Here is a 26,049-nt window from a genome sequence, read left to right as displayed (position 1 = left end):
TTGGTTCTTTTAAAGAAAGATGTGTAGGATTCAAATGTCAAACTTGATGAAATAACGTCACAGGTTCCAATAAATACAGGTTAAATCTAGATCGAACATTTCAAGATCATTTTCTTAAGGAACAATATTTCCCCCCTGCCTATAAACAGAAACTGGTCTATGATACAATACCAACATACTGAAATGAAAGAGAAATAGAGAGGCATATGCTTTTTTTTTTCTTGTCGGAGTGATAAACGAAGCTGCACAAACAACTAAAAAAAAAAAAGTTTTTTTTTTTCTTTATTCCTTTAAAAACAGCCATGTCAAACACAGATCAAGATGAATCAGGAGTGACTATTATTTCAGAATCTATTCAGAATGATATATCCTTGCTTACAAAGAGCAATATACCACCTATGACAGAAGAGGAAATCAAACAAGCTAAACTTTGTCAGTTATGCCAAACGAATGATTGGATCTATACCTGTCCTCGATGTCTAATCCATACATGTTCTGTTGATTGCGTCAAAAAACATAAACAAGAAGAAGAATGTTCTGGTATACGTGACAAAACATCCTATGTAGCCTTACAGAAATACAATGAAGCCAATATGATGAGTGGTAAAGTAGACCTATCTATATATGAATATACTCACTCTATATAGATTATACCTATTTAGAAGATGTATCAAGGCAAACAGACAATTTTACAAGGAGTAGATTAGATAACCTTCGAGATTTAAAGGCAAAAGGTGCAGAGAATAGAGCAAGAACACTATCGAAATTTGCAAACCAATTAGGAATTCATTTTTCGTATTTGCCTATTGGTATGAGCCGAAGCAAACTGAACCAAACAAATTATAGTAAAAAGTAAGTGATACTTTCTTCTCTTATCAACTTATCCCAGTAGTTTAAAGCAGATTTTTTGGTCTGTTGAAGTCAATTTTTGTAAAGATCAAAAACGAGAGCGTTATATTGAGCATTCGTAAGTTATTCAATCAATCAAAACAAGGGCACTAACCTATGGTTGATCTTTTTAAAGGTTCCCTAGCAACAAGCCTTTTTATGCGTTTTTCGAGAACCTGCTGCTATGCAATAATCCACAAGGCAAAGGTGCTTATGCCACTATTCGACATCAGCTCAGGAATTTTATTGTTGCAGGCATTGATCAGTTTGTGATTGCCCTGAAAAAAGAAAAAGCTCCTCGAGGCCATTTTGTAGATATGACAACAGTTCTTCATGCACTTTTCAGGGACGTACTAAAAGACGAGCAAGTAATTGAATTTCCTATTTTCTATATTTGGCTTAAACAAGATCCACAACCCTCTGAAGTATTAGTATTGGAACAAAAGAAACAACCCCTTATTATGCCATTACCAGAAACGAGCTCTTTGACAGAATCAACTGTAGAAAATTAATATGGACAACGTGTTATTCCCAAAAACAATGGAAATAAACAAGACCAAAAATAACTTTTTTTTTTTCAACTCCATTAATTAGCAAGTTTTATTGCGTTTTCTTTTCTCTTTTTATCTCATTTTACCATCATCATGATTATCAACGAATACCGTGTCATTAACAACTGTACTGAAAAGGAATATCAAATTGGTAAGAAACAAGCCATAAAAGTAGTTTTGAATAACCATGATAAGCACAATTATATGCTACTGCCATGGCTTCCAAGAATTCCACTGGTGGTGGTGAAGGTGTTGAAGTATTAAAGAATGAACCATATGAAAAGGGAAATGAAAAGGGTCAATATACACACAAAATTTATCGTTTGGCTTCTAAAGTACCTGCTTGGGTACGTGCTATTGCTCCTTCTGGTGCACTTGAACTTTATGAAGAGGTTAGGTCAATACGATATGCAACTTATTCACACTAATAATATATAGGCTTGGAATGCTTATCCTTATTGTAAAACTGGTAAGTTAAAATATGGGTTATGACGGAAGAAGGCGGGATTCCAAAAATTAGATGAAGAAGCTGCCAAGATTTTTGTTACTAACATTCTATTTTTTTGATGTTCTATATAGTGTTAAAGGTACGTTTCTTTACATAGTTTAGTGTATATTGACTCTTGTTTTAGAATGGTTACATGAAAGATGCTTTCTCTATTGTGTACGAAACGCTTCATGTGGATGGATCCCGTGGTGAGCTTGAAAATGCTCTTAATATCAGTAAAGAAGACCTCAAGAAGCGCAATGTCATTATTATCGATATTGCTAACGACAAGATTGAACCCAAGGATTATAAGCCTGATGAAGATCCAAAGACTTATCATTCTGAAAAGACAGGTCGTGGTCCATTAACTGATCCTGACTGGCAAAAGAAGTGTGAACCTGTGATGACATGTTATAAGCTTGTGTATATTGAATTCAAATGGTTTGGTATTCAAGGCAAGACTGAATCCTTCATTGCAAAGACAATCCATACTCTATTCACTACTTTCCACAGGTAAAGGATAACATATTGTCAACATACTCATATAAGCATAGACAACTCTTTTGTTGGACTGACAGATGGTTTGGATTGACAATTGAAGACATTCGAGAAATCGAAGAACAAACCAAGAAAGATTTGGATGAAAAGAGAAACGTTGGTACTTCTCCTCTTGAAGACAAATAGATGATTTTATTCTTAGATTTGGGGCATGGAACCTTGGACTGTGTAAAAATTCCCACTTTTTCTTTTTGCGTGTTTTAATAAATCTCTTCCAAGCTGTTGTTTGACTTCATCATCACTACGAAGGATTTGACTCATGTCTTCTTTCCAAATATGTGTTAAAGGTTCTTGTTGTATGTCTAGTTTTTTGATATGTTCAGTGAATTGAGTGAGTGCGTCAATATCACTCTTTAGTTTCGACTTGCGTTCTTTGTTGGTTATGTTGAGCCGAGCAAGTGAAAGTAAATGTTCAAATTGTTTATCAGAGATGGGTTCACCTATAGGTTCGAGCAGGTACTGAATAGACCATGTAGGTTTCAAGGGCTAAGAGTAGGATAATAAGTATAAAAAAAAAGGATTATTCTATTGATACTTTACTATGCACTGCTTATCTACTGCAACTATACATGATAAGTAGTTTTTCCTTATTGACATAAACATACCTTTTGTACTGTAGGAACGAATAAAGCGATTCATATATATATATATATATAAAAGAAAGAAAGAGGAAAAAAAATATTTTATTATTATTATTATTTTAATTGGCATGAATACGAGTAGCAGTAATATCCGTTTCAGCAGGTACTGTAGTAGTTTTGTTTTCAATCTGAATTGAACTAGGAGGTTTTGCACTCAAGACATGGCTTGGTGTAGGCGCATCTGAAAATAGGTGTACTGTTTGTTGGACATAAGACTGAGAAGGTTTAAACCATTGAATTTCAAAATCCTCTAAAAAGTCAAAAAGACGAGCACCGCTAGCTACAATGATTCGACTCAGACAAGGTGTGATACTATCTCTTGATTCAGTACGAGGTCTGATTTCTACCTTGACACGCTCTACATCATGAATATCAACAAAGTAGGATTTGATATATTCTGCATAAGATTGTTCTTGATCATATACATATTGTAAATCAATCACTAGTTCTGTATGAACATGGCTGCTATTCGCACCACCAATAAAGACTGCATTTTCAACAGTCATGTCAGGATGTTCTCGAATCCATTCCAGTATTTGTTGACGAGTACCATAAAATACCCACCGAGTTGTGTTGCCTGCACTTGAAACGGTAATTTTTTTTGAGAGAAGAGGCGGACAAACAACATGGCCAATTTGACCAGGCGCAGAGTCTATGATGGTTAGAAAACTGCCTCTTTTTTTTTTTGTCTATTTACTCATTTCATATCCATAAATAAGCTTCATTTTAATGTACTTAGGAAGAAAAGAATAGAAAATAAATCTGAGAAAAAAGTCACTTTATTTCTTTCGTTTCCATGCAAGGTTTTTCTCGGATTTCTAACTGAGACATTTGTAGAAAATGCCTATTTGCTCCATCCAGTCATTGGCTGAACCAAACAGTCCAACCAATGCATATCCTTTAGGTGCTTCTACTACATGCATCCCACCACCATGTCCACCATACCAAGGACTTATTCGACCACTACTAAACTTGAACTGAATGCCATCAATCCAGGCACCCGAACGAACCACAAGACCTTGAATAGATTCACCAGACATCACATCCAACTGAGATTTACCTCCACCTAAAGTGCCTATTGTATCACGTGATCCATCATTCCAAATGAGCGTAAACCCATCTAAAAAGCTACCATGGTGAATAATGATACGCACTAATTGTTTACCAGCAGCAAAAATAGCGCAAAACGTCAGCTTGCCCTCGGAACTACTACCGAACACATCGCTCTTGATCACAAGACCCTCGATACCGGGTAAATGGACACTATGTTTGTACAAAAAGTCCTGCAGGTCATCAATTTCTCGCTGAGACTGATTTGTAGCAGTGGCTTCTATGGAAATATGCTGCGAGGGATCGGATTGACATTGTGTGCAAATATCATGGTAGTTTAACGTCAATTGAGTAGGCTGGTCTTGCAAAAATTCAAGGTGCGTACGGTATCGACCATCAACAAATATTTCAAGCATGGACAAACCAGCAGGTGCAATGACCTGGAACTGCTGGTTGTTCAAGGGTACAAAAGTAGGATCAGAGGGATCTTTACAGTAAGGACCATCTTGAGGAATACGGAAAGCAGGATGGAATCGAAGACGCATGATATCAGCTCTATGCCTGACACTTATGAATGCACATGAACCTAGTATAATTTGACTTACCAATGAGAACCTTCTTCTTTTTCTGGTGGAATAGGCGAGAAACCTGGCTCTTTAGCAAGAAATGTTCGATTCCAATGATTGAATCCTCTGCTCATGATACCAGAAGGTGTATGGCTTAGAGTAAAGCAATGGCCTACTTCATGCAACTTGTACAATGTCAATTCACACTCAGATCATTTGTTTGCTTACCATAGCACCCATACCAATATTAGCAGCTTTCCACCAATAACCAGATTCATTGGCATCATTTGCTATATATCTTGTATCTGTGACAGTATTGTTCATCATGCTAGGCACAATATCTTCTATAGATACTGGCCAAGCATGTAACAGATGGGATCCAAACACACCCAAACGAGTCTTACCTGCGCCACCACCCAATGCTGTATGACCCAAAGATAACTGTCCATCCCAATGCGAATCCAAAATCAACCCTGCTACATAACAAGGCTGATCAAAAGGTGGATTTTCATGCAAGGCTTCCAAAAAATAATCAAATAAACTCTCATGATTTTCATCATGTTCATCGCTTTGTTGTGCTCTTCTTTTATCACGGATTTCATGTATAGTATGTTTAGAACGAATAACATGCACACGCGCAGTTTGGCGCAGGATTCCTTTGTCTTGCTCAGCCACGGTATCTGGCAACCAAGCCTCGTCTAATCGAAATGTTCTTCTGCCCATGCCATGACGATGCATTTGTTCAGCACAAAAGGCTTGCCACATATAACCAGCAACACGCAGTTTCTGGATAGCGATGGCCAATGTATCTTGTCCTTTTTTCTCTGGAGGAACATCAAACGTACCAGGTGAATCAGCACCTAGCATAATAACAAGTGACAGAGGCGGGTTTTGTAGCATAGGCAAGTAGTTGACATGGAAATCGAAAGTAGTGGTCTCAAACACAAAAGTGATAGTGTTGGGTCCAGGTACCAAATGAACCATTGCCTTAAAGTAGGAATTGACACAGGGCCATGTTGTAGATGGAAAATCATTACACACTACTTGAAGAGGCTTATCAAAGCAACCATCACGAGGACCAGCACGTCCATTGACTAAAAGAAAGCGCTTTTGATATGTTTTTCTGTCAATGCAAATAGCAAATACGGCCTTTATTTACCTGATATACAGCCTCACCTTCTTGAACATTGCATATCTCAATATTGGTCGCATTGGGTCTTTGAGGTAAAGTAGGCGGCTGCTGATAAGTTATCATTTTTAAATGAAGAGAAAAGAAGGGGAATGCATTATTTTAGTTTTCGTGCAATAAAAGGAACCTTCATCGTTTTTTGTTCAATAACACTAAGAAAAGTGACTGTCTATACTTTTATGCGTTGACCCAAGATTTGTTGTTATGCATTTAGACGTTTTGAATAGCTTGAGTTGTGACAGATTAACTTAAATGCTTTTCTATATGGCTTGCTTAAAAGTGGGTATAAGACAAGATACATTGTTGGTTTCTTATATTGATACATGCTATTCTTACTCGTATTTTTAAGCCACTATTAAATGCTGCTCTTTAAGGGCCCTCTTTATGAAAGTCTAATGAAAGACAATGCTTTGTTTATTAAATAAACATTACCCTATTCACAGTGGTTTCATACACAAATTTTATTGGCTTCGAAACTAGTGGCGGAGCTTCCTTTTAAATATGTCAACCCCGCCTAAAATTTTTTTCTTTCTATCTTGTATCTTCTTCTTCTCTATTACAATGAGCGAATCTAACACTATTATCGGTATCAACTTTGGTACTGCTTATACTTCTATTGGTTACATCAACAAGGTAATTTGATTTGTCTTCTCTGTATGCAGATACTCATGCTTTATCTTTAGGAAGGTCGCGCTGATTGTCTTGCCAATGAAGAAGGTGATAGACAGATCGCCTCTGCTCTTGCTTTCCACGGCGACGAAGAGGTAAGTTGGAACTAGTCAAGAAAACAGGCAAACTGATCTTAATTGGATAGGTTATTGGTTCTCAAGCCAAGTCTGACATTGCTCGTCACCCTAACCACACTATTGCCAACTTCCGTGCTAACCTTGGAAAGAGGTAAGAAAAAAAGGAGGAATGGTAAAAAGGGAGAAGTCTAACATGATAAATAGTTTTGCTGATGCTCAAAACTTGACTGGTTCTGCTGCTGTTGTTGTTGACAAGAACGGTGTTCCTGCTTATGAAATCGAATTGCCTTCTGGTAAGTCTGTCTTCTCTGCTCAAGAAGTCTCTGCCAAGTACTTGAAGCACATTCGTGAATCTGCTGAAGCCTTCTTGGGTACTCAAATCAACGGTGCTGTTATGGCTGTTCCTTCTTACTTTACCGAAAAGCAACGCGAAGAACTTGTTGCTGCTGCTGAAGCTGCTGGTATTAAGGTTGCTCAACTTGTTCATGAATCTGCTGCTGCTGCTCTTGCTTACGGTGTTGGTCAAGAAGCATCCAATAAGGATCCTCAAGACAAGATTGTCGTTGTCTGTGATTTGGGTGGCCACTCTTTTGATGTGACCGTATTGGCTGTTCGCTCAGGTATGTTCACCATCTTGGCCACTGCTCATGATACCAAGGTCGGTGGTGCTTCTTTTGACGACGCATTGATCAAGCACTTTACTGCCGAATTCCAAAAGAAGGCCAAGATTGACATCAACAGTAACAAGAAGGCTTTGGCTAAACTTCGTAACGCTGTCGAAGTCACCAAGAAGATGTTGTCCAGTGCCAACTCTGCTCCTTGTTTTGTTGAATCCTTGGCTGAAGGTGTTGATTTCCATAGCACCATCAACCGTATGCGTTTCGAACTCTTGTCCAAGAACGTCTTTGGTCAGCTCCAAGCTGTGATCAACCAAGTTTTGGAAAAGTCTGAATTGGATGCTAGTGAAGTTGATGAAGTCTTGCTTGCTGGTGGTTCTGCTCGTATTCCTAAGTTTGCAGGTAAGGTTCGTGAAGTCTTTGTGAGCGAAAACACCAAGGTCTTGAACGAACTCGAATCAGACGAAGTTGTTGCTCGTGGTTGTGCTATTCAAGGTTCCTTGATTGCCGGTTTTGAAAAGGAAGATGTGGATGCTGCTATTCATCCCGTCGTCACTTTGGTTCCCAACACATCCAAGGCTATTGGTGTTCTTAATGCTAAGGGTGAATTTGTTACTGTCATTCCTCGCGGTACACCTCTTCCTGTTCGCCGTGTGTTTGAATTCTCTAATGCCCAAGCTAACCAAACACATGCTTACGTTGCTTTGCATGAAGGTGATCACACTATCGAAAAGACTGAAATCAAGCATGAGCCCGTCCCTGTTGAGGATGATGAAGAACCTTATGAAGAAGAGCCTGAAATTGTCACCAAGGTCTTCAACAAGCCTGCTGCTCAATTGGTTGAAGCTTCTCTTCCCCTTGCCAACGGTGCTAAGGAAAAGGGTAGCAAGGTTGAAGTTCAAGTTACTATTGATGCTCAAGCTAACTTGACTTTGGTGTTGCGTGAAAAGAACGGTTCTAACGTTGTCAAGGTTGAAGCCAAGAAATAAATCCCTTCCTCTTTCCATCTTTTTTCCCCTTTCATCTCCCTCTTTTCCCTCTCATATTATGTAATCATTTTAAAATATAGAATGCCATTGTGGCTTTGACTTTTTTTTATCTTTTTTTTTTTTTTTTTACTGCTTGGTCATGTTGTTTTGTCCTCATTGTTCAAATCTGTTATTAATTGAAAACGACGGTGGACAAGCCTTCTTTTGTCAATCATGTCCTTATGTCTATAGTATTCAAACAAGAGTAAGTCTAATGTTGCTTTTGTTTTTTTTTCTTTTGTTCATGACTGTGTTTAGCATACATCTCGTAAAGAATTAAAGAGAAAGGAGGTGGATGATGTATTGGGTGGTGCTGATGCATGGAAAAATGTGGATTCTACAGAAGGTATAACGAACATCCTTTTTTTTTTTTTTATATATTGATTTACATAATATAGCTACTTGTCCTAAATGTGAACATGAACGTGCTTACTTTATGTTGATTCAAATTCGTTCTGCTGATGAACCTTCTTCTATTTTCTACAAATGTTGTAACGAAGACTGTCAACATCAATGGCGTGAAGGATAAAGACAAACACGCATATTTAGATACCAAAATTACATTTTTTTTTATTATGATTAAAAACTAGTAGGCTCTTGTAGATGAAAATCCACCATTGACTGTATTTTGTTGTTGTTGATTCATAGCATCTCGCATTATATTCAGTTGAATTTCATAATCTTCTACATGACGCTTGGCTTCAGCTAGTGCGTCTTCTCTTTCACTTAATGAAGCACGAAGACGATCAATGTCATCCATCTGTTCAGCTAATTTTTGCTTGAGACTGGCAGTTTCATTACGAGCACGTAAATTGGCTGCTTCTAATTGAGATGCTTTCAATTGAGCTTCTGTCACTTCTTGACTCATAGTAGAAGGTGGTGCTAACAATGCTTCACTTAATTGTTGTGTTAAATCCGCAATTTTGAGTGCATTGTCTCGTACTTGCATTTCAGCTTTTGTGGCTCGAGCATAGACCATTTGTAGTTCTTCTAGAGCCCGTTGATGTGCTTGTTGTGCTTCCTCGGCTCTTTCTTGAGCTTCACGAGCACGCTCTTCTGTAGCTGTGCGTGCATGCTGATCATATTGTGACCGCTTCTGTAACTGCTGTAGTAATTTAGCATTGGCTTCATTCTCAACCAAGGCATTTGCCAATCGTTTTTCTAGTTCGTCACAACGCGATCCTTCAATCTGAGCCAAGTCTTGTTGACGGCGGGACTTGAGAGCCAGATATTTACTTTTAAAATAAGCTGCTTCTTGAAGTGCAGCTGTTCGCATACGATCTGCCTGGCTGACTTTGTCTGACATGGGTTGTGCTTGTTGCAGAATGCTTGCCTTGACACGACGCAGTTCAGATTTAACAGAAACCAGCTGTTCAAACAATTTGACTTTATCTTCAGGCAAGTGATCCACATCCATCAACAGTACTTCGTCTGCATCAGGTCCATCATCAAAACTCTTGTTAGCTTGTTGTTTACGTGCCAATGAGACTTCGGTGCGCCACCAGTTTTCTTTCTTTTTCATTTCACTGATGGCAAGATCCCTGGCTTGAATTTCACGCATCAAGGCTTGCTTTTCTTCTAGAGCCAAGGCAGGCTTATTGACAGGTGAACGACTAGGTGAGCGTTCAGGGACCGATTGTTCTTCTTCTGGAGCGAGTGTTGTAGGCACAGATTGATTTCGAGATGGAATTTGGCTCATATCAGCCATCACACTTCTCAATCCAACACCTTCACGAGGTGGTCGAGGTGGTGGTGCTGTGCCATGAGGTGATGAACGCATTGGATGTTGAGCATCTTCTGTAGCTGCTAACATACTGGGTTGTATAGGACTGGCACGCATTAATTCATTTTCAATAGAGATAGGTGATGTAGGAGAAGCAGTAGGATAAGGACGATGAAGACCTGACATGTCTAGTTCATTTTGAGGTAAAGGTGAAGTTGCTCGAGGACGACGAAGAGCTGCTTCTGGCACAGTTGATATATGACGGGGAGGACGAACAGGGGGCTACATAGATTAAAGAAAGATAAGCACAAAAAAATGATATATATATATATATATATATATATACATTACCTGGTTAGAAGATGGCGCTTGAAAAGGTTGTCGTTGTCCTTCTACTTCATTTTGTACTGCATTCATTAAAGGACGCTGTTGTGGTTGATGAGTAGGTGACATAGGAGCTCTTGGTTGTTGTTGTTGTTGTTGCTGTTGCTGTTGTTGCTGTTGCTGTTGTTGCTGTTGCTGTTGTTGCTGTTGCTGTTGTTGCTGTTGCTGTTGCTGTTGTTGTTGTTGTTGTTGTTGTTGTTGTTGTCTAGGATCCATCAAAGGCTTTTGTGGTCCTGTCGTGAGTGGTTCTTCCGTAAAAGAATCAAACGATTGAAGATGTGAATCCATAGATTGTTGCTGTGATGGGGTATCTGTAGGGTATTTTATTTTAGAACTATCCAAGATATGAATTGAAGAAGAGTCTTCTACTTTGGCTGTATCATTTTCACCACCAACAACAAAAAGACGTTCTCTAATAGCTGTCATAGTCAAGCCATGACGTGGAGAGGGAGAAGGACCCATATTTTGAAATCGAAACCAACGTCGACCTAAACAAAAAAAAAAAAAATAATAATAAGACTCTATGTATTTTTTTTTTTTTGATGTTGCTTACTCTTGATCTTATAAGCGCATAAATCATTTAATTCGACACCATGTTCACCCTTTCCACCAATGATATACACAACATCATCTACCATGGAAGAAGCACAACTTTCACGAGCAGCAGGCATAAGCCCTTCTGCTTCAATACGAGACCATAATCGAGTATGTAAATCAAACACCCACATATCATTAAACAGATGGTGTCCATCAGTGCCTCCGAATCTAAGAAAGTAGCGGATTAGAATTGATATTAGTGTAACATGGCCACGAGGTGGCTCCTAAATTAAGTTTTGTACTTGCATGTAAAGCTTGTTTTCATAGACGGCAGAAATATGTCCTGATCTGGCTTCAGGGCATTCATTATTATAGCCTATGTGTTCCCAGCGAGGCGTTGAATTGACTATAATATGTAAATATCATCTTTGATTTCTTAAATTGTACTTACATGTGCTGGCATTGAATATAAATAAATCATTCAAATAGTTGCCTTCTTTTTGTCCGCCAAACATATACATAATACCATCATGAACAACAGCACTATGTCCTGATCTTTCTGTAGGTGAATTGCCTTCTGTTTGTATACGACTCCATTGTTTTGAGTCTATGTGATGTTAGTATTTAAACTGTTTGTTATACAACATACGAAGATTCAAGACATAAAGATGGCCATCGTATTTCTCTTCAGGTACCATAGGTCTACCACCATATACTATGGATCACAGTGAGTTATGCAGAATACAGAAAATATAGACAACTTACAAACTACATGGCCATTTAAAGTAACCATGGTAGGTGCTACTCGAGAAGGAGGAGTATCTCCAGAAGCATTTATACTGTTGGCTGAATGATTGTCTATATAGAAACTATATAAGATAAACACGTATCGCTTTCTCTTCTTTACTTGTATCAATATAAAACAATTCCTTTTTTGAAGATGCTTTATGAATGCCACCAAATACGACAACCGCATCAGGTGCAACAGCAGTAGCAGCGTGTGCTGAACGAGGCAAACAATGACTACTGCCACTTAATTTCTTTTGTGACCATGGGTAAAGTGTCTTGTCATTGTTTTTACCCAGTTTCGAGAATAAAGACATTGGTGATGGTCGAGATGTGAGATGAAAGGAAAAAAAAAAAATAAAGGACGGGATTGACAAAATAACAATTATCGAATGTAACATTGCACAAATAAATAAAGCACAAAATTTTACTAAATGAATGTAGAAATAACGTTTTTTTAAATCAACAACAAGCATTTTCCCCTTTTTTAGAGAAGTCTGTTCTTTCTTAGTATCACTTGATTATCATCATTAAGCTAGAAAAATGCACAAAAAGTGTCTATCATATACTTGGTTTGATTTGATCCATAATACTCATTATGTTTAATTGTATCAAGCAATACAAAGTCAAAAAATGGGTCCTGAAAGACATGGTTGCCATATTAGGACTATTTTATACTCAGATTAAGACTGCTAATCCTTGCAAAAAAAAAAAAAAAAAAAAAAAAAAAAAAAAAAGAGTTGCATTTTTTTTTAGTCCTTACTATAGAGATCATGGCCGTAGCTACAACCATTGAAAAACCTATAGAGACAAAAGAAGCAACACCTGTTGATGGTAATGCATGCTCATTGATGCATTGAAACTAAACCTTATGTCTAGAAACAGTCGAGTTTAATAAACTCATTAAAGATCTCAAAGCGAAAGTGGTTGACATGAAACAACAATTAAAACCATTAAAGCAAAAGTAAGTGTTCATACGTTCATCAATAAATAGCTCACGATCTATAGAATTGAAGAAGGCACAGTTCATACTTCTAAAGGTGTTTCTTTTCTCGAAGTTAAATACCAAGTGATGCTGCAATACATTCTTGAACTTGCTTACTTTGTTCACCTCAAACTATCCGGCAAACAAATCGAACATCATCCTGTGGTTGATTCACTTGTCGAATTACGTGTGATTTTAGATAAAATGAAGCCTATTGAAGCTAAACTAAAATACCAAATTGATAAACTTGTCAGAGCTGCTGTGATTGACAAGAATACACAAAAGGAACAAACAACAACAACAACAACAACAACAGATGCTGTGGAAGCAGATCCATTGGCATTCAAACCCAACCCTATGAACTTATTAAACAAAGATAAGGACGGTTCTGAAGATGAAGATGAAGAAACAGAAGAAACTACAGACGGTGTCTATAGACCACCTAAATTGGCACCTGTTGCTTATGATGAAAATGCTGGTAGAAAGAGCGGCAAGAAAGAAAGAGATGAAGCTCGTTTGAAGGAAAAGGCATCACGATCACGTATCATGAAAGATTTGATGACTGAGATGTCTGAGAATCCAGAAGAGATTGGTGTCTTTGGTGGTGTGAATGAAGGCACAGGTTATGGTGATCGCGTAGATAACTTGATTGCTGAAAAGAACCAATATGAAGAAGACAATTATGTTCGTTTGGCAGTTACCCGTAAAGAAAAGCAACGAATGAACAAGAACAGAAAGATGCGCTTTGAAAGTGAATTTGATGTAAGTCAAAAAATACACATGTGGCTTTATATACTCATGATCAAAAAAAGAACTTGAATGATTTCTCCAATTTGGCTGGATTGGAACATGTGGAAGAACAAGAAAATGAACGATTTAGAAATGTGCTTAGCCGTAACAAACAAAAGAATGAAGTGTATAATGGTAAACGTGCAAGAGATGATGACAATGATGACAATTTCCATGGTTTGTTTGATGGTGAACGCAAAGGAAAGAATAGGTTCTCTTCTGCGAGAAGTAAAAAGAAAGACGGCAGAGCTAAAAAGAGAAAATCATAGAAACAATTTTATTATTATTATTATTATTCAATAAAAGGGTATAGAAAATATGGATATATATATATATATTTAACGAGGCAGCACACCTATATGGTTGCCTACACGTACCTATAAAGAGTGTAAGAAAAAGATAGAACGCATATCTGCTTACAAGTGTTTCTACTGCTTTGTCTGAATTGTCTAATAAATCATGGTCAAAATGCATTTTGTCTTTTTGAAAAACAACGACCAGTGTAGATCCACCAAAAGCAAAATAGCCCATTTCATCTGTACGCTTAATTTCACTGCCCACTTGAGCAGTGATAATGATGGATCCCACCAGCATAGCACCGACACAAACCACAGCTACTTTACCAAACTCTTTGGAATCAATCCAAACAACAGTCCGTGCATTCTCACCAAACACATCAATGCTTTGTGCATGTTAGAACCTCACTTGTACTATCATAAACTTACGTTGTTCTAATTGCCATTGGATTGACTGTATAGTATTGACCCGAGATATGTCTGACTTTAGTGATCAGGCCATCTACAGGTGAATGAAATCGATGGTAATCTTGTGGTGCTAACCGAAACACAGCAAGAGAACCACCTTCAAAATCTTGAGCACTTTGATTGTCGCCTATGAGTTTCTTGAGGCTGAAATCAAGCCCTTTGATCCAAAGTCGTGTTGCTTCAGATACAGTCTCAAAAGCAGTCATTCGACTGTCTGCTGGACTCACTGCTACAGTAGGATCTTCTGGTGAATCAGGTGGTCTTGAACCAGGCTTCAAGGTGCGGTAAAAGAATGCATTGAATGTTTTGAAACTAGACAATGGCTCTGCTACTTCATCCAAGCATATCTTGTGAAACTTGATAAACGAAGGGATTTCTCGAGCAGATTTAGGGTCGTCAAATCGTCTGCCTTGTTTGACAGTCAAGTTGGTCAAGATACGTTGTGCGCCTCTTGATTGAATGCCTGACTTCATACCCTTATAAACAAGTCGCATACCAAGTCGAATATAAACACTCATTTTTTCTTCAATCAAATGGCCTGTTCTTCTGTCTTGGACAAGGATGTTGGCATTGTCCTATCACATATCAATAAACAGGATAATAAGTTTGCTCTACTTTTACCTTTCCCGGAGAATATTTGCCATAACCTACTTTACGTACAAGCTTGACAAACCATCTTTTTTTTTTGTATATGATTAAAACATCGTTTTGACAATGATGAATTTACCTTCTTTGAGCATAGGCTTCTGTAATAAAATTACCCATCAAGAATCTATCTACTGTAGTCCAATCGTTAGCGGCACAAGTAGCTACATGTGTAATAATGTCCATTTGAGATCGTCTGGCCAAGTTGGGACGATGACAGATAGGACATTCTTTTAAACAAATCACTTTTTCTGCTGTCTGTGTTCGTCGTTTACCATGCTTATAAGGATATTTGTCTTCCCAAATGGAACTTATTTGAGGCAAAGGTATCTTTTGAGTCAATTGGTCTTCCTCTGCAATCAGTACTTCTGCTAAATCGATATCTTTTTCAAGAGGTGAATGTGTAAGTTGTGTTTCTTCATCTTCATCTGTTGTTAAAGGTGTGTCCATAGCTTCTTCTTCCTCCTCTTCTTCTTCATTATTATCCACAACCCAGTCTTCTTCTTCATCGTCATCTTCATCGTCATCTTCTTCCTCTTCTTCAACAATATACATATCCTCCAATGTCTTTTCTGTATCGCATATTAAACGAGTAGAACTATCTGACTCTGTCTCTTGTTCTTGTTCTTCATTTATCATATGGTTCTCTAAACTTTCAACTAATTCATCCAAAGTCAAGTCTTCATCTTCTTTTTGAGGATTCTTGTTGTGCTGCACCCAAAACTTATCAATGGTAGACTCAGTAATAGTAGACCCCATTGTCTCCAACAGCGACTGGACTTCCAAACGACTTAATGTACCTGTATTTTCAGCATCATAAGACTTGGCCAACGAAACCCAAAACATCTTTCGAATCTGAGCATATGGCATAAACTTGGCACGCACTGTCAAGGTCGGTCGCTTGTCTTTCCATTTCTCAGGATGCGCCATTTGTAAAGGAAATGTATACCTATCCATGCCTTGCTCTATCGAAGATTCGAGGCCTTGTTGAATATCAGTATGAAATATATTGCGAATAGGAATTTGACACCATGCTACAAGATCGTTGCCTGAAAACTTTTCTCTGTCATACACTGTAAACTTTAAATGGTAATTGGCTTCATTGTGGCGTACGTGGAAAAACAGTTTCTCGTTCCACACAGGATTTAAATTGTGTCGTACAGCGCTTGTACGAAACGTGGATTGACCAAAGGACACTACCACAAAAGGATCCATATCAAAACTTGTACGGGCCACTAAGACAACATCAGCCAGTGTATTCAATGTCTAACACTACTTACAGTTTTTCTCAGGTGGTAAATCATTTGCATGACAGATTTCAAGAAATGTTACACCAACTACATCTTGATGAAATTTGCCTTCAATGCCTCTTCTTTTCTCTCGTCTTTTTCTGACTGTCTTGAAGGATTCAGCAGACCCGAATTGCCGAGTACCCAGTCGCTTACGACTCATATCGTCTGATGAAGCACTGCTGGCTGGCAAGGAAGTTGAGCTTTTAAGAACAGGTGCGGAACTTGGTAAAGAACGTGATTGTTTATGATACATGGATAATAGTTGCCATATTTCGTTAATAGCCTCATTTGAAAGCGTTTCTTCTTTCTCCTGTTCTTCTGAACACACTAGGCCTATTTTGACCTTAATCTCTCCTATTGGTTCTATAGAGAGTGTCTTTTTATGACTGTTCCTTAAATAAGCTTTTCTTTGATAAGCATGTAATGTGTACCAATGTGCCTAATAACATGAGATAAAGTAAGCGATAGATATAACTTACTGTTGCATCATGGTAAATAGCTGCTTTTTCAGGAAATGGCAGTTGAATTTGACCCAGAAATTGAGACCGAAAACGGTCTTTTGAACAGACAGTAATTACTATGCCTTGTTTCCATTGTCTTTGCTTTGTCTTTCTTCTGCGTGCACCCATTAAAGGCATATCAAATGAACATGACCAATTGGGCTGACTTGATTTCTTAGCAACATGCGTTCTACTGCGATGATTGAGGCATCGTACAATAGCGTAAGTGTCCATATCCTAATATGAATCAGCTACACCTTTTTTCTAACATGGCAACAACCTACAGGTATGAGCTTCGCTTCTTCTATCGTCACTCTCAGTTTCAAACGCTTCGAAAGTTCAAATTCTTCAAGGTTTGAATGCATGACCAAGTTATCTGCACTCACACTTCTTCTTCTGGATGTATGGAGGCTCTTTCGTTTGAAAAGCTTAAAGCGTTTGGAGAGTGGCGATGCTTCCGATGGCATACTTTTCGACATGATTGTCATGTCAGTCACTGGTTGTCTATTTTCCTCGGAAGACCAACGTCTGTTGTTTGTTATCGTTGGTCTATCATTCATGTTGAGATAAAGAAAGAAATAGAGAAATAAAAAAAAAAAAGTAGAAAATTCTTCTAAATATACATTCGGTGTCTCCACCCTCAAATTGAATTCAATTCGTTTTGGTCTCCGACTACTTTTTCAAGTGAGCTCTCAAGTTGTCTTCGACGGTCGCCTTATAAGGTAATCACCTTTTTTGTACAAAATAAATAGAAACAAGTAATGGAAAAATGATTTACCTTAAATTTCTTGAGTTGATATACCTTTTGGGGCGCATCAATCCCAACCGATTGTCTTCTGCTGGTGAAGCCCTTGAACGTTCGGCAAGTGCCTTATTACAAGCATCAAGAAACCAAGGTGGTATTCATCGGCGTCAGGCTATTTGTTTCTGAGCTTTGGTCTTGACGTTGACAACTATAAAAATAATAATGCATTATTACAACAAAATCAGTGTATTTTAACATAAAACTTATGTTCAAAGAAACCCTCTTTCACGATTTGAAGATTGACAAATTGATGACAGCGATTATCCACTAAATGAAGGACAAAAAAAAAGTTTTTTTTTTATTTCAATCTTCTGAGAAGATTCTCGAGATCGGCCAGGTCCTTTCTTCTTTGCTCCTCAAGAATAGCTTCGAGCCTATCCATTCGCTCTCTATCTCTTTGTTTAGAAAGCTCATGGCATTCTTGGATCTTTTAGCCCGAAGTTTCCTGATTCGCTTCTCTGTACCTGGCCAAAACTTCTTCAAACTGAGTGACAACATTACCACTTCTGCTACTACCACAAGCACCACGACCAGCACCAGTAGCACCAAGGTTGATTAGTGCTTCGAGCCGCTTGTTCTTTCGCTGCACTCAGAGCATGATACCTACGTGAGGGCCTCAAAATTTCTTGTTCAATTTGGTGTTGAGACACCCGCACAATGTTCCGACGAACAGCATTGGTCATTGTCTCTTGTTCTTTTTCTTCCTCAGAAAGGGGGGGGGCAGGAGGCTCATAGATATCAAGAGTGAGACCCTCGTTGTTAATTTGGGCCTCAATTCTTGCTCTTGGACTGATGGTCCTGTCATTGGCGACGATCTTGCCAATCTCGTCATAAAACTCGTATTGATCCTGGGGAGCAGCACCATCGGAACCAGTTGTTTCTTGGCAAGTACGCAAGTCTACGTACCTGGACTTCATAGCGTTCTACTTGTCTTACATTGCTTCTACAGCAAGTGCTTCGGTAAGGGACGGTTGAACACTTACTGCATCAACAAAGGTGTTGATTCGCAGTTGCTGGCGAAAGTAAGTCAAGGATTTTTGCTAGATGCGTTCCTCGAAAGTGTCCTCACAAAGGCACAAGGCGTGAAAAATCCCCATAACAATCTGGAGGAAGATCCAGGTGATTTTTGAGTTCCACACAAGTCTTCCATGGTTTGAGGCATGATAGCTTCTGTCCTAAGAAACAGGGGAAGGAACAGCAAGAGAGGGTCGTTCGAGTACCCTTTGTCCACGTCTTTCATATGGGGCAATTGAAGGGTCGACAAAGCGAGATACAAAGTTTCTTTCGGTAGGCATTTTTAAAGATAAATAAACGCAAGTCATAGATTTTTCGAATAATTTTAAGCTCAAAGTTGCTTTATTGGGTAATGGACAAAGAGGTTTGTCTTCGGCAGCCTTTCAAAATTTATTTTTCACTATACAAGTCATTCTCCTTTTTGGGTTTAACAGAATTACTACAAGCAGTAATGGATGGTCGAAGACGAAGACACCTTGAGAGCACCTCTTGAGGACAACCACTACAAATAATAATAACGCAGTCTGGTACAAGTCATGGCCTTTGCTGCACAACCTTGACATGTTTCCATTGAGGTAAGTCAGGCTTCATTTACACTCTAAATATTGTTCCCACAAATTAGTAAAAACTGCTCCACTTTTATTTTCTATTGTTACCTTTTTCTTCATATCAGTCAACAATACGCTCATATCATCAGAAATAGTGGGCAACTGATAAGACTTGTATTTATAAAATAAAACCAGTTGATCTTTTGTCATTTCATTCAAGTACTTGCTATTACAGGCATCAAATAACAATGAATGCATGATACTAACAAACGGAATTAAAAGGATACTAAAGAACTGCAATACATACTTTTCTTGAGTGTGGTCAGTTCCGATTTGGTACATTGTATCTTCTAAAAAAAGCCCTTCTTCTATCTCCCATTTCTTGGCATTCTCCATCTTGGCATATACTTCTTTGAACTTCTCCTAATTTTATGTTTACATTGGTTTAACAGGTTTCTTATACACTACCCCCTCTCTCAGACATATTTAAACCGACATTCATAGAGTACCGGGTAGAGAGGGAAAGGTTAGAAAACAATTTATCCACTCCGTTGTTCACTCTAAAAAGCACCCACTTTTTTATGAGTTTTTAAGTAAGTTTTCAACATAAACTACCTTTCTTTTTGAATCCATCTGACAAACAATAACAATAACACCTGTAGATTAGCAGCCCGCTGTAGGCGCGAGTGGTTCTCAACATAAATCATTATCTCTGCCTTCAAATTGCCTTTTTTTGAGTTTCCTATGTTTGAACATACATCAAAAAATCGTCATTTTGCCCCTATGGTACCTTGAAGAAGTCTTTAATTTTCACTGTTTTTCAATCTGTGGACAATAGAGACATTGTAGATATAGTATATTTTAGTATAAATTGTTTCTATAGGTCTATAAAACACGCTTAAAGTGCGAGATTTGCAAAAGTATTATAAAAAGTGTATGCTACGGTTCAGAAACAGAGAATACGTTTTTGAAGAATATTTCACTATCTTGATATTCAACATGCTACTTTCTCTACATCATGCAATGTGCCTTATTGATATCTACCAACTTTGTTAGTACACTTCTCTGATAGCTTTTTATTTTTAGGCACTTTTAGTCCATTATTTCTCTTAGATTTCTAAATCTCTTCTTTTTTCGATTTTAGTTTTTGAAATGAAATTACCAATTTAAACTCAGAATTTCTTTAAGGGACACTCCACTTATGCCAAACTTTAAGGCATTATCCTATTTGACGATACCATTCAATCCTACCTTAGCATTAAAGCTATTTTAAGTAAATATCTCTTGAAGTTTCGAGCTTTACTATTATTTTCAGTTTTTTATCCGTCTTTTAATTATTTCTTTTCGCATCTTTGGTTTTCACTTCATTAGTTTCGATAAAGACATTCTGTTCTTGTTTGTGTTAAGAAACAACATTGTAGAGTGAAATGAAAATAAGGCAGCAGTATCTTTCTCTAGCTATAGTCCAAATAACAGTATATGACTATAAATTGGTTACTTGTTCTTGACAAGTTTCTCTACCTTGTGTGTTGAAACAAGATTTTCTTTGAGCTCATGAGCTGTATTTACATTGAAGCAGAAAAATAAGCAAATAAGCATTATCTATCATACACTTTATTGAAAAAAATTCATTATGAAAAAATAAAATTTTAGAAATTAAGTAGAGTATAAGCTATAGTTATTTACATTAGCTTATAAGAAAGAGTGAAGAATAGAAGGGAAATAAATTAGTAACAGATACTAATTAGCATATGTAAAATGCTTACACGAATACGAGGAATTGGTCGAATACCTCCCCTATTATCCTCTCATTACATTCACACTACTACACACTATGACCAACCAATACCACGCTGTGATTGATGCCAAAGGCTGTACCACCAAGTACTAAACTACATTATCTTGAAATAAACATCTCAACAAAAAACTGAGTGCGTTTAAGTATCATCTTGGGATATTAAAGGGCTCTTGGATCATGATACCTGAGTTCGAATAACAAAAAACTGGGCTAATTTTTATTTCGGGTGAGCTCAATCTTTACAATGGGACTGCACCCAATGCTACTGCTAACATAAGGTCAATAACGAGAAGGAAACAGGCTTGCACTATATATTTCAGCTTAGAGACGGGTATCTAATGATACGAAGGAAGCTCTTGCTTGTTAGATCAAGAAATAGTGTTAAAATCAACGTCAAAATCCCAAGTGGTAGTAGTGATGTGATTGTTCAATAAGACTGGAAGCAATGATAACCACTTTTATAAGCCTTTGAGATTAAAAACAAACATTGTGCAGTGTCAAAGTAAGTTTTGGTGCATACAAAAGCGAGCTTTGGTCATAGCAAAAGTGAAAATCGAAGAGATAGAGGCACTGTATATATATATATATATATATATATATATATATATAAAAAGGGGGTGACATTTTATTTTATGCAATCCTTAAACTTGTTCATCTGCTCCAAAGTCTCCTTCAAGTCCTTCTTCAAGAACAGCAGCATGACCCAAGATGATCATAGCAGCAGCACCTAAAATAAAGCATAAATGGTTTATCTATAGACAATTCGCCTACCAATAATCCAAAAAATCACGCCTGTTGCTCCTGAGAAAAGCAATAAGACAATAGAGCCTATACCATAGGAAGCATACAATGTGGATGTCGGAATAGAATTACCCGCAATCTCAAGAGGCCCATTTAAACGCGAAATAAAATAAAACCCACCAAATACAAAGGCAATCGTAAATACTAACCACCAACTTGTGATACTAAAAAAAAATTGCTTTTAAATCCTTGTTTCTTGGCATCATGGTGACTTACATGGCATAAATACTCAAGGCCAATACAATCAATAAATAATTGGCTGAAAAGTATTGTAGATTGTAACTAATCCGCTGAGATGAGCTCTTGAAGTTGAACTTTGTACTTACTTCCAACGCTTTGTGATTGTACTGAAATTAGTAGTAAAGCTGATTCGGTTTTTGTCAAAGAAATCACTTAGTGGACGAAGGTTGGCTAGACGCTGTTCACGAAAACGTTGAATAAAAGAGCGTCCTGCATCATTTGCCATAGAAGAAGCAGCGTTACCGAGAGCTTCTGCTGTATTTGAAGATAAAAGTGGAGTAGACATATTAAAAATAAAAGAAGAAGAATATATCTCTTGGCTTCTTGGCCCTGAAGACAACCTCTTTTTTTTTTTTTTTTTTTTACTTCTCCGCTGATTTTCTTCAACTGATCATGTAACCAATGGAGCGAATACAAGTCATGAGATGAAGCCAAAGCTCAAAGCAGTAAGGATGATTATGTAATAGCTTCTTTTTTTTTTCTGTATGCATAAAGACGATATGCTCGGATTTCGGAATAGTGGTGTTGCATTTAATAAAGCTGTCATTCTCCGAGTTGAAAAGGTTTATTGCATCATAAAAATCACATGAGTCTGTATAAATAGAGTCTTTTTTTTTTGTATATTTTTTTCTCTTCTTTGTTTCTTTCTTATTTTTTATCATGCCTACTAAACCCATCGATAGAAAACTCAAGAAGAGAGAGAATAAAGCAAAAGGAACAAAAGGCGAGTCTTTTTTTTTTTTTTTTTTGTCTATGACGGATAACTAACGTGTTGTTATGTAGTTTCCAAACAAGCTGTAAGATAAATTCATCCTATAATATATGTATCTCATCCATTCAATAGCATAAAACACCTGTACCAGCTCATTCTTCTGTTGGTTTGAAGCAACCTAAAAAAATGGCAAGTATTTAAAAATAAAAATAAAAAACATAGGCTGATAATCCAGTTAGAAGAATAAGACTTCAGTTGCTCGACGCGTTCTTTCTCTATCGATTGTTGCTTATTTAGGTTACAACTTTTTACTGGGTTGTGGATCTCCTTTAGATCAAAACAGTCAAAAACCGGCTGTATGCGAAGCCATCGATCCCATTAAACTTGACCTTATGGCACTCTATCAATCAGAGTTTTATCAATACAAGGTTCATCCTCATCTCCTGCCTGTGCTTAACACGGCCACTGACTACTATGATCAATACGGTGCTCCTCAACAAGCCAAATTAGTCCATCTCTATAACCAGCATGGCAAACCTGTTCTCAACAAAGCCCATGTCATGTACCAAGACAGGCTCTTGCCTACACTGCTGCCTTACCTGGACACATGCAAAATATACCTCGATCAAGCCAAGATCTATGCCGACCCTTATGTTGCCAAAGCTACCCAAAAGGCCTTGTTAGCACAAGAGGCTATCGAATACCAATGGCACCATACCCTTCCTCCTCATGTCCAACGCGCTTGTGATGCCACGTTCCATACGGTCAAGGAGTGGTATGAACGTGCTGAACAGACCGATATGGTACCTATCTTGCTTGACTTTTATTGGCACCTGGTCGATTTTATGCAATACCAGTTCTGGCCTGCGATTCAGTCCAGTCATGTGACGCACAAACTCAAGTCAGAGTATGATCAGTATCTGAAGCAGTATGTAGATCAGCATCTAAAGCCTGTTTGGGTCAAGTACAATGATCAAGTGCATCTAGATCAATGGTTGGCTCATGTGTTGGCTGTCTTGCCTCAAAGAACAATTCAGCAAGCCACGTCGGGTTCCTTGATGGCACAGACCAAGACATCTACAGTGCCTACAACCACACAAGACATTCCTATCACACAAAAGGTAGTAAGTCAACCTACTTTGGCCGAGACGATTGGTATCAACCATGATGAAGACATTGTAAAGGAAACATCAGTTGCTTCAGCTACAAAAGCAGTGGTTACTGAAAACCATGTAGTACCCGTGCCTGAAGAAAAAGAACTGTTTGAACAAAACCCAGTGCCACCTCAATCTCCTACTCATTTTGATGCACAAGGAAAGGAAGACGTGCTTGAGCAAAAGGTAATCAAACCTGTGAAAGAAAACGTAGAGGCCGTAAAGGAGAATGCAAACACAGAAAAACAAGTGGTTGAGGAAAAGGTAGAGGAAGCAAAAAAGGCTGCTGATGAAAACATAGTCAAGCCTTTAAAGCAAGCTAAGGAGCAGGTTATGGATCATGTTGAAGAAGCAAAAGATGCTGCTAAAGTCAAGATGGAAGATGTCAAAGAAATCATGGAAGACAGAGTAGTTGATATCAAGCAAACTGTTGAAGAAAATACCAACGAAGCTAAAAAACAAGTGAAAGAATTAAAAGAAGTTGCTGAAGACAAAGCAGAAAAGGTTAAAGAAGTTGCTGAAGACAAAGCAGAAGAGGTTAAAGAAAATGCTCAAGAAAACGCCAAGAAAGCAAAAGATAGTGTAATTGATGTCAAGGACTATGCTGAAGAGAACATTAAGGAAGCCGCTAAAGACGTCAAAGAAAATATTCAAGAAAACATTAAGAAAGCAAAAGACACTACAATGGATGAAAAGGACCATGCTGAAGAGGATGTTAAAGAAGCAAAAGAAGCTCTTGAAGAAAAGGTAGAAGATACCAAAGAATCAGTGAAAAAAGACATCCAAGAAGCAAAAAACATGGTTGAAGACAAGGTAGCTGATGCTAAAGACAAGGCAGAAAATGTCAAGGAAGAAACTGTTGAAGAGAAAGCAAAAGACATCAACAAAGCCCAGGAAATAAATGACAAAGCAGTTCATCTCAAACAAGCTGCTAAAGTCAATGAAGCAAAAGACACAATTGAACCTGAAGTTATGAAACCCATTGAATTTGATCTAAAGAAACCCATTGAAGAATATGTCAAAGAACCCATTCAGAAGGTTCTCAAGAAGCCCAAGCAACAACAAGAAGTCAAGTTTGAAGGCAAAGAACCTCAACCAAAAGAACAAGATGCTTCCCTTTTAACTAAAGAGCAAGTCGTTGTTTCTGATGACTCATCTTTTGTTGTTCAAAAAGAACAACCTATTGCTAAAGACATTCCTCCTATTGTCATTGGTCAGTTTGTGCTTGAAGACGAAGATGAAGTTGTGATTGACAATGAACCCATTGTCCCTGACGATAAAAGTCAATTTGTAAAACAATAGAAATTTATTTACATCATTTCAGCCGATTGTCTTACTAGTCTAGATACTTTCTTTTTAAATTGTGGATAATCTTCACGGTATTCTTTCTATTTAACTGTATAAGCTAATCATAAGGTTTTCTTTGTTGTTCACTCACAGCAGCTTCTATATTGGCAGGGGATTCATCATTTGGACTAGATAACATGGATATAACAGACAATAAAATAGTCTCCACGGTATGTACTGGTGACCAGCGTTCACTTGCTTGTTCATAGCCATATTTATCATCACCAGGGGGATGCTATTTATACAAAGTCACTTTTACATATATATATATATATATATATATATATTATACATACAAGAATAGAGATACACACTGTACCATCAGGATAAACTATTGATCCGGAAATCATCAAGATAAGGTTTCCAGTTTATGAACTTACCATTTGGGTGATACATTTCTGTCACAAATCTCATAGTAGGTGGTTCAATAGGATAAGACTAGTATGTCCATTAAATGCTGCACACTATAAAATAGGACGTTTACCTTGGGAAATGTCAAATGAGCTTTAAAGAAACCACCTTCACTACAAATGCAGAAAACAAGAATAAATTAAAAAAATGATCTACACAACTGTCAATTATGCATTTACTATAATGTATCTTGTGCACCGATAATAAGAATCTCCCACTAGATGGTAGACAATATAGGAATGAGGTAATGGTTATAGATAACGTATCGCTTACTTCATAGATATTGTCATCTACTAATCCTGCAGAAAACCCTTCTACTGGATTCTTTTGGAGTTCTAAACAATTAAAGTCAACAAGGTTGATCAACAAGTAAGAGATGGCAAGAAACAAGATCTTGCTCTATCAGACTGATCTCTGTACTTGCCTTTCAATTGTCTTGAAAGTAAAAGTGCACTTGTTTCTGCTTGATTCATATAAAGAAGAAGAAAGGAGA

At 37.6% G+C, this 26,049-nt stretch overlaps 15 protein-coding genes across 15 annotated transcripts; 7 read left to right on the top strand and 8 right to left on the bottom strand.

Annotated features, from left to right (window-relative positions):
* The first annotated feature begins 5 nt into the window (after positions 1 to 5).
* Positions 6 to 1,466, top strand: B0P05DRAFT_550358 (uncharacterized protein). The gene is made up of 4 exons (XM_051579241.1): positions 6 to 603; positions 648 to 852; positions 893 to 967; positions 1,025 to 1,466. Exons 1-4 carry the CDS (start codon positions 303 to 305, stop codon positions 1,398 to 1,400), a joined length of 957 nt encoding a protein of 318 aa, XP_051432822.1. The 5' UTR covers positions 6 to 302; the 3' UTR covers positions 1,401 to 1,466.
* Positions 1,467 to 1,532: 66 nt separating this feature from the next.
* Positions 1,533 to 2,610, top strand: B0P05DRAFT_589130 (uncharacterized protein; the record flags this gene model as incomplete). The annotated part of the gene is made up of 6 exons (XM_051582713.1): positions 1,533 to 1,590; positions 1,635 to 1,831; positions 1,878 to 1,908; positions 2,019 to 2,026; positions 2,072 to 2,439; positions 2,481 to 2,610. The coding sequence occupies 6 exons, from the start codon at positions 1,533 to 1,535 to the stop codon at positions 2,608 to 2,610; spliced, it is 792 nt and encodes a 263-aa protein (XP_051432821.1).
* B0P05DRAFT_185312 (uncharacterized protein) lies at positions 2,533 to 3,546 on the bottom strand. The gene is made up of 3 exons (XM_051573170.1): positions 3,090 to 3,546; positions 3,025 to 3,047; positions 2,533 to 2,970 (listed from the first exon to the last, which is right to left on the bottom strand). The coding sequence occupies exons 1-3, from the start codon at positions 3,193 to 3,195 to the stop codon at positions 2,623 to 2,625; spliced, it is 477 nt and encodes a 158-aa protein (XP_051432820.1). The 5' UTR covers positions 3,196 to 3,546; the 3' UTR covers positions 2,533 to 2,622.
* On the bottom strand, positions 3,025 to 3,884 carry B0P05DRAFT_550347 (uncharacterized protein). Its single transcript, XM_051579240.1, has 3 exons — positions 3,823 to 3,884; positions 3,090 to 3,777; positions 3,025 to 3,047 (listed from the first exon to the last, which is right to left on the bottom strand). Exons 1-2 carry the CDS (start codon positions 3,848 to 3,850, stop codon positions 3,185 to 3,187), a joined length of 621 nt encoding a protein of 206 aa, XP_051432819.1. The 5' UTR covers positions 3,851 to 3,884; the 3' UTR covers positions 3,025 to 3,047; positions 3,090 to 3,184.
* On the bottom strand, positions 3,885 to 6,081 carry B0P05DRAFT_550343 (putative peptidase family-domain-containing protein). Its single transcript, XM_051579239.1, has 4 exons — positions 5,901 to 6,081; positions 4,970 to 5,848; positions 4,781 to 4,926; positions 3,885 to 4,736 (listed from the first exon to the last, which is right to left on the bottom strand). The coding sequence occupies exons 1-4, from the start codon at positions 5,994 to 5,996 to the stop codon at positions 3,944 to 3,946; spliced, it is 1,914 nt and encodes a 637-aa protein (XP_051432818.1). The 5' UTR covers positions 5,997 to 6,081; the 3' UTR covers positions 3,885 to 3,943.
* Positions 6,082 to 6,375: 294 nt separating this feature from the next.
* Positions 6,376 to 8,391, top strand: B0P05DRAFT_550342 (heat shock protein 70 family). Its single transcript, XM_051579238.1, has 4 exons — positions 6,376 to 6,563; positions 6,614 to 6,694; positions 6,745 to 6,827; positions 6,881 to 8,391. The coding sequence occupies exons 1-4, from the start codon at positions 6,432 to 6,434 to the stop codon at positions 8,280 to 8,282; spliced, it is 1,698 nt and encodes a 565-aa protein (XP_051432817.1). The 5' UTR covers positions 6,376 to 6,431; the 3' UTR covers positions 8,283 to 8,391.
* Positions 8,392 to 8,400: 9 nt separating this feature from the next.
* B0P05DRAFT_550338 (uncharacterized protein) lies at positions 8,401 to 8,912 on the top strand. The gene is made up of 3 exons (XM_051579237.1): positions 8,401 to 8,526; positions 8,580 to 8,667; positions 8,720 to 8,912. The coding sequence occupies exons 1-3, from the start codon at positions 8,422 to 8,424 to the stop codon at positions 8,848 to 8,850; spliced, it is 324 nt and encodes a 107-aa protein (XP_051432816.1). The 5' UTR covers positions 8,401 to 8,421; the 3' UTR covers positions 8,851 to 8,912.
* B0P05DRAFT_598358 (uncharacterized protein) lies at positions 8,908 to 12,105 on the bottom strand (the record flags this gene model as incomplete). Its single annotated transcript, XM_051583175.1, has 8 exons — positions 11,873 to 12,105; positions 11,731 to 11,823; positions 11,615 to 11,680; positions 11,417 to 11,572; positions 11,272 to 11,371; positions 10,982 to 11,193; positions 10,396 to 10,916; positions 8,908 to 10,326 (listed from the first exon to the last, which is right to left on the bottom strand). The coding sequence occupies exons 1-8, from the start codon at positions 12,066 to 12,068 to the stop codon at positions 8,908 to 8,910; spliced, it is 2,763 nt and encodes a 920-aa protein (XP_051432815.1). The 5' UTR covers positions 12,069 to 12,105.
* Positions 12,106 to 12,490: 385 nt separating this feature from the next.
* B0P05DRAFT_513759 (Sas10/Utp3/C1D family-domain-containing protein) lies at positions 12,491 to 13,868 on the top strand. The gene is made up of 3 exons (XM_051575662.1): positions 12,491 to 12,585; positions 12,631 to 12,715; positions 12,760 to 13,868. Exons 1-3 carry the CDS (start codon positions 12,525 to 12,527, stop codon positions 13,553 to 13,555), a joined length of 942 nt encoding a protein of 313 aa, XP_051432814.1. The 5' UTR covers positions 12,491 to 12,524; the 3' UTR covers positions 13,556 to 13,868.
* Positions 13,782 to 17,397, bottom strand: B0P05DRAFT_550330 (phosphatidylserine decarboxylase-domain-containing protein). Its single transcript, XM_051579236.1, has 8 exons — positions 17,011 to 17,397; positions 16,706 to 16,963; positions 16,215 to 16,665; positions 15,017 to 16,169; positions 14,911 to 14,965; positions 14,251 to 14,864; positions 13,946 to 14,207; positions 13,782 to 13,902 (listed from the first exon to the last, which is right to left on the bottom strand). The coding sequence occupies exons 1-8, from the start codon at positions 17,284 to 17,286 to the stop codon at positions 13,864 to 13,866; spliced, it is 3,108 nt and encodes a 1,035-aa protein (XP_051432813.1). The 5' UTR covers positions 17,287 to 17,397; the 3' UTR covers positions 13,782 to 13,863.
* Positions 17,398 to 17,961: 564 nt separating this feature from the next.
* Positions 17,962 to 18,771, bottom strand: B0P05DRAFT_573313 (uncharacterized protein; the record flags this gene model as incomplete). Its single annotated transcript, XM_051581500.1, has 4 exons — positions 17,962 to 18,092; positions 18,139 to 18,437; positions 18,468 to 18,544; positions 18,601 to 18,771. 4 exons carry the CDS (start codon positions 18,769 to 18,771, stop codon positions 17,962 to 17,964), a joined length of 678 nt encoding a protein of 225 aa, XP_051432812.1.
* A 2,731-nt stretch (positions 18,772 to 21,502) lies between these two features.
* B0P05DRAFT_550323 (PRA1 family protein-domain-containing protein) lies at positions 21,503 to 22,221 on the bottom strand (the record flags this gene model as incomplete). Its single annotated transcript, XM_051579235.1, has 4 exons — positions 21,503 to 21,618; positions 21,663 to 21,856; positions 21,909 to 21,974; positions 22,019 to 22,221. The coding sequence occupies 4 exons, from the start codon at positions 22,216 to 22,218 to the stop codon at positions 21,533 to 21,535; spliced, it is 546 nt and encodes a 181-aa protein (XP_051432811.1). The 3' UTR covers positions 21,503 to 21,532.
* Positions 22,222 to 22,522: 301 nt separating this feature from the next.
* On the top strand, positions 22,523 to 24,416 carry B0P05DRAFT_185153 (uncharacterized protein). Its single transcript, XM_051573169.1, has 4 exons — positions 22,523 to 22,656; positions 22,716 to 22,833; positions 22,887 to 24,260; positions 24,295 to 24,416. The coding sequence occupies exons 2-4, from the start codon at positions 22,831 to 22,833 to the stop codon at positions 24,382 to 24,384; spliced, it is 1,467 nt and encodes a 488-aa protein (XP_051432810.1). The 5' UTR covers positions 22,523 to 22,656; positions 22,716 to 22,830; the 3' UTR covers positions 24,385 to 24,416.
* On the top strand, positions 24,309 to 25,113 carry B0P05DRAFT_550318 (uncharacterized protein). Its single transcript, XM_051579234.1, has one exon. The coding sequence runs from the start codon at positions 24,483 to 24,485 to the stop codon at positions 25,098 to 25,100; it is 618 nt and encodes a 205-aa protein (XP_051432809.1). The 5' UTR covers positions 24,309 to 24,482; the 3' UTR covers positions 25,101 to 25,113.
* On the bottom strand, positions 25,109 to 26,045 carry B0P05DRAFT_513748 (ubiquitin-conjugating enzyme/RWD-like protein; the record flags this gene model as incomplete). The annotated part of the gene is made up of 8 exons (XM_051575661.1): positions 25,981 to 26,045; positions 25,830 to 25,891; positions 25,736 to 25,773; positions 25,630 to 25,669; positions 25,526 to 25,583; positions 25,442 to 25,476; positions 25,237 to 25,380; positions 25,109 to 25,186 (listed from the first exon to the last, which is right to left on the bottom strand). Exons 1-8 carry the CDS (start codon positions 26,027 to 26,029, stop codon positions 25,109 to 25,111), a joined length of 504 nt encoding a protein of 167 aa, XP_051432808.1. The 5' UTR covers positions 26,030 to 26,045.
* Positions 26,046 to 26,049: the final 4 nt, after the last annotated feature.

This window comes from Gilbertella persicaria, assembly GCF_025201335.1.
Source record: "Gilbertella persicaria strain CBS 190.32 chromosome Unknown B0P05scaffold_32, whole genome shotgun sequence".
Classification (NCBI taxonomy): domain Eukaryota; kingdom Fungi; phylum Mucoromycota; class Mucoromycetes; order Mucorales; family Choanephoraceae; genus Gilbertella; species Gilbertella persicaria.
Note: the sequence above shows the minus strand (reverse complement) of the source record. Positions and strands in the feature narration are given on the sequence as shown.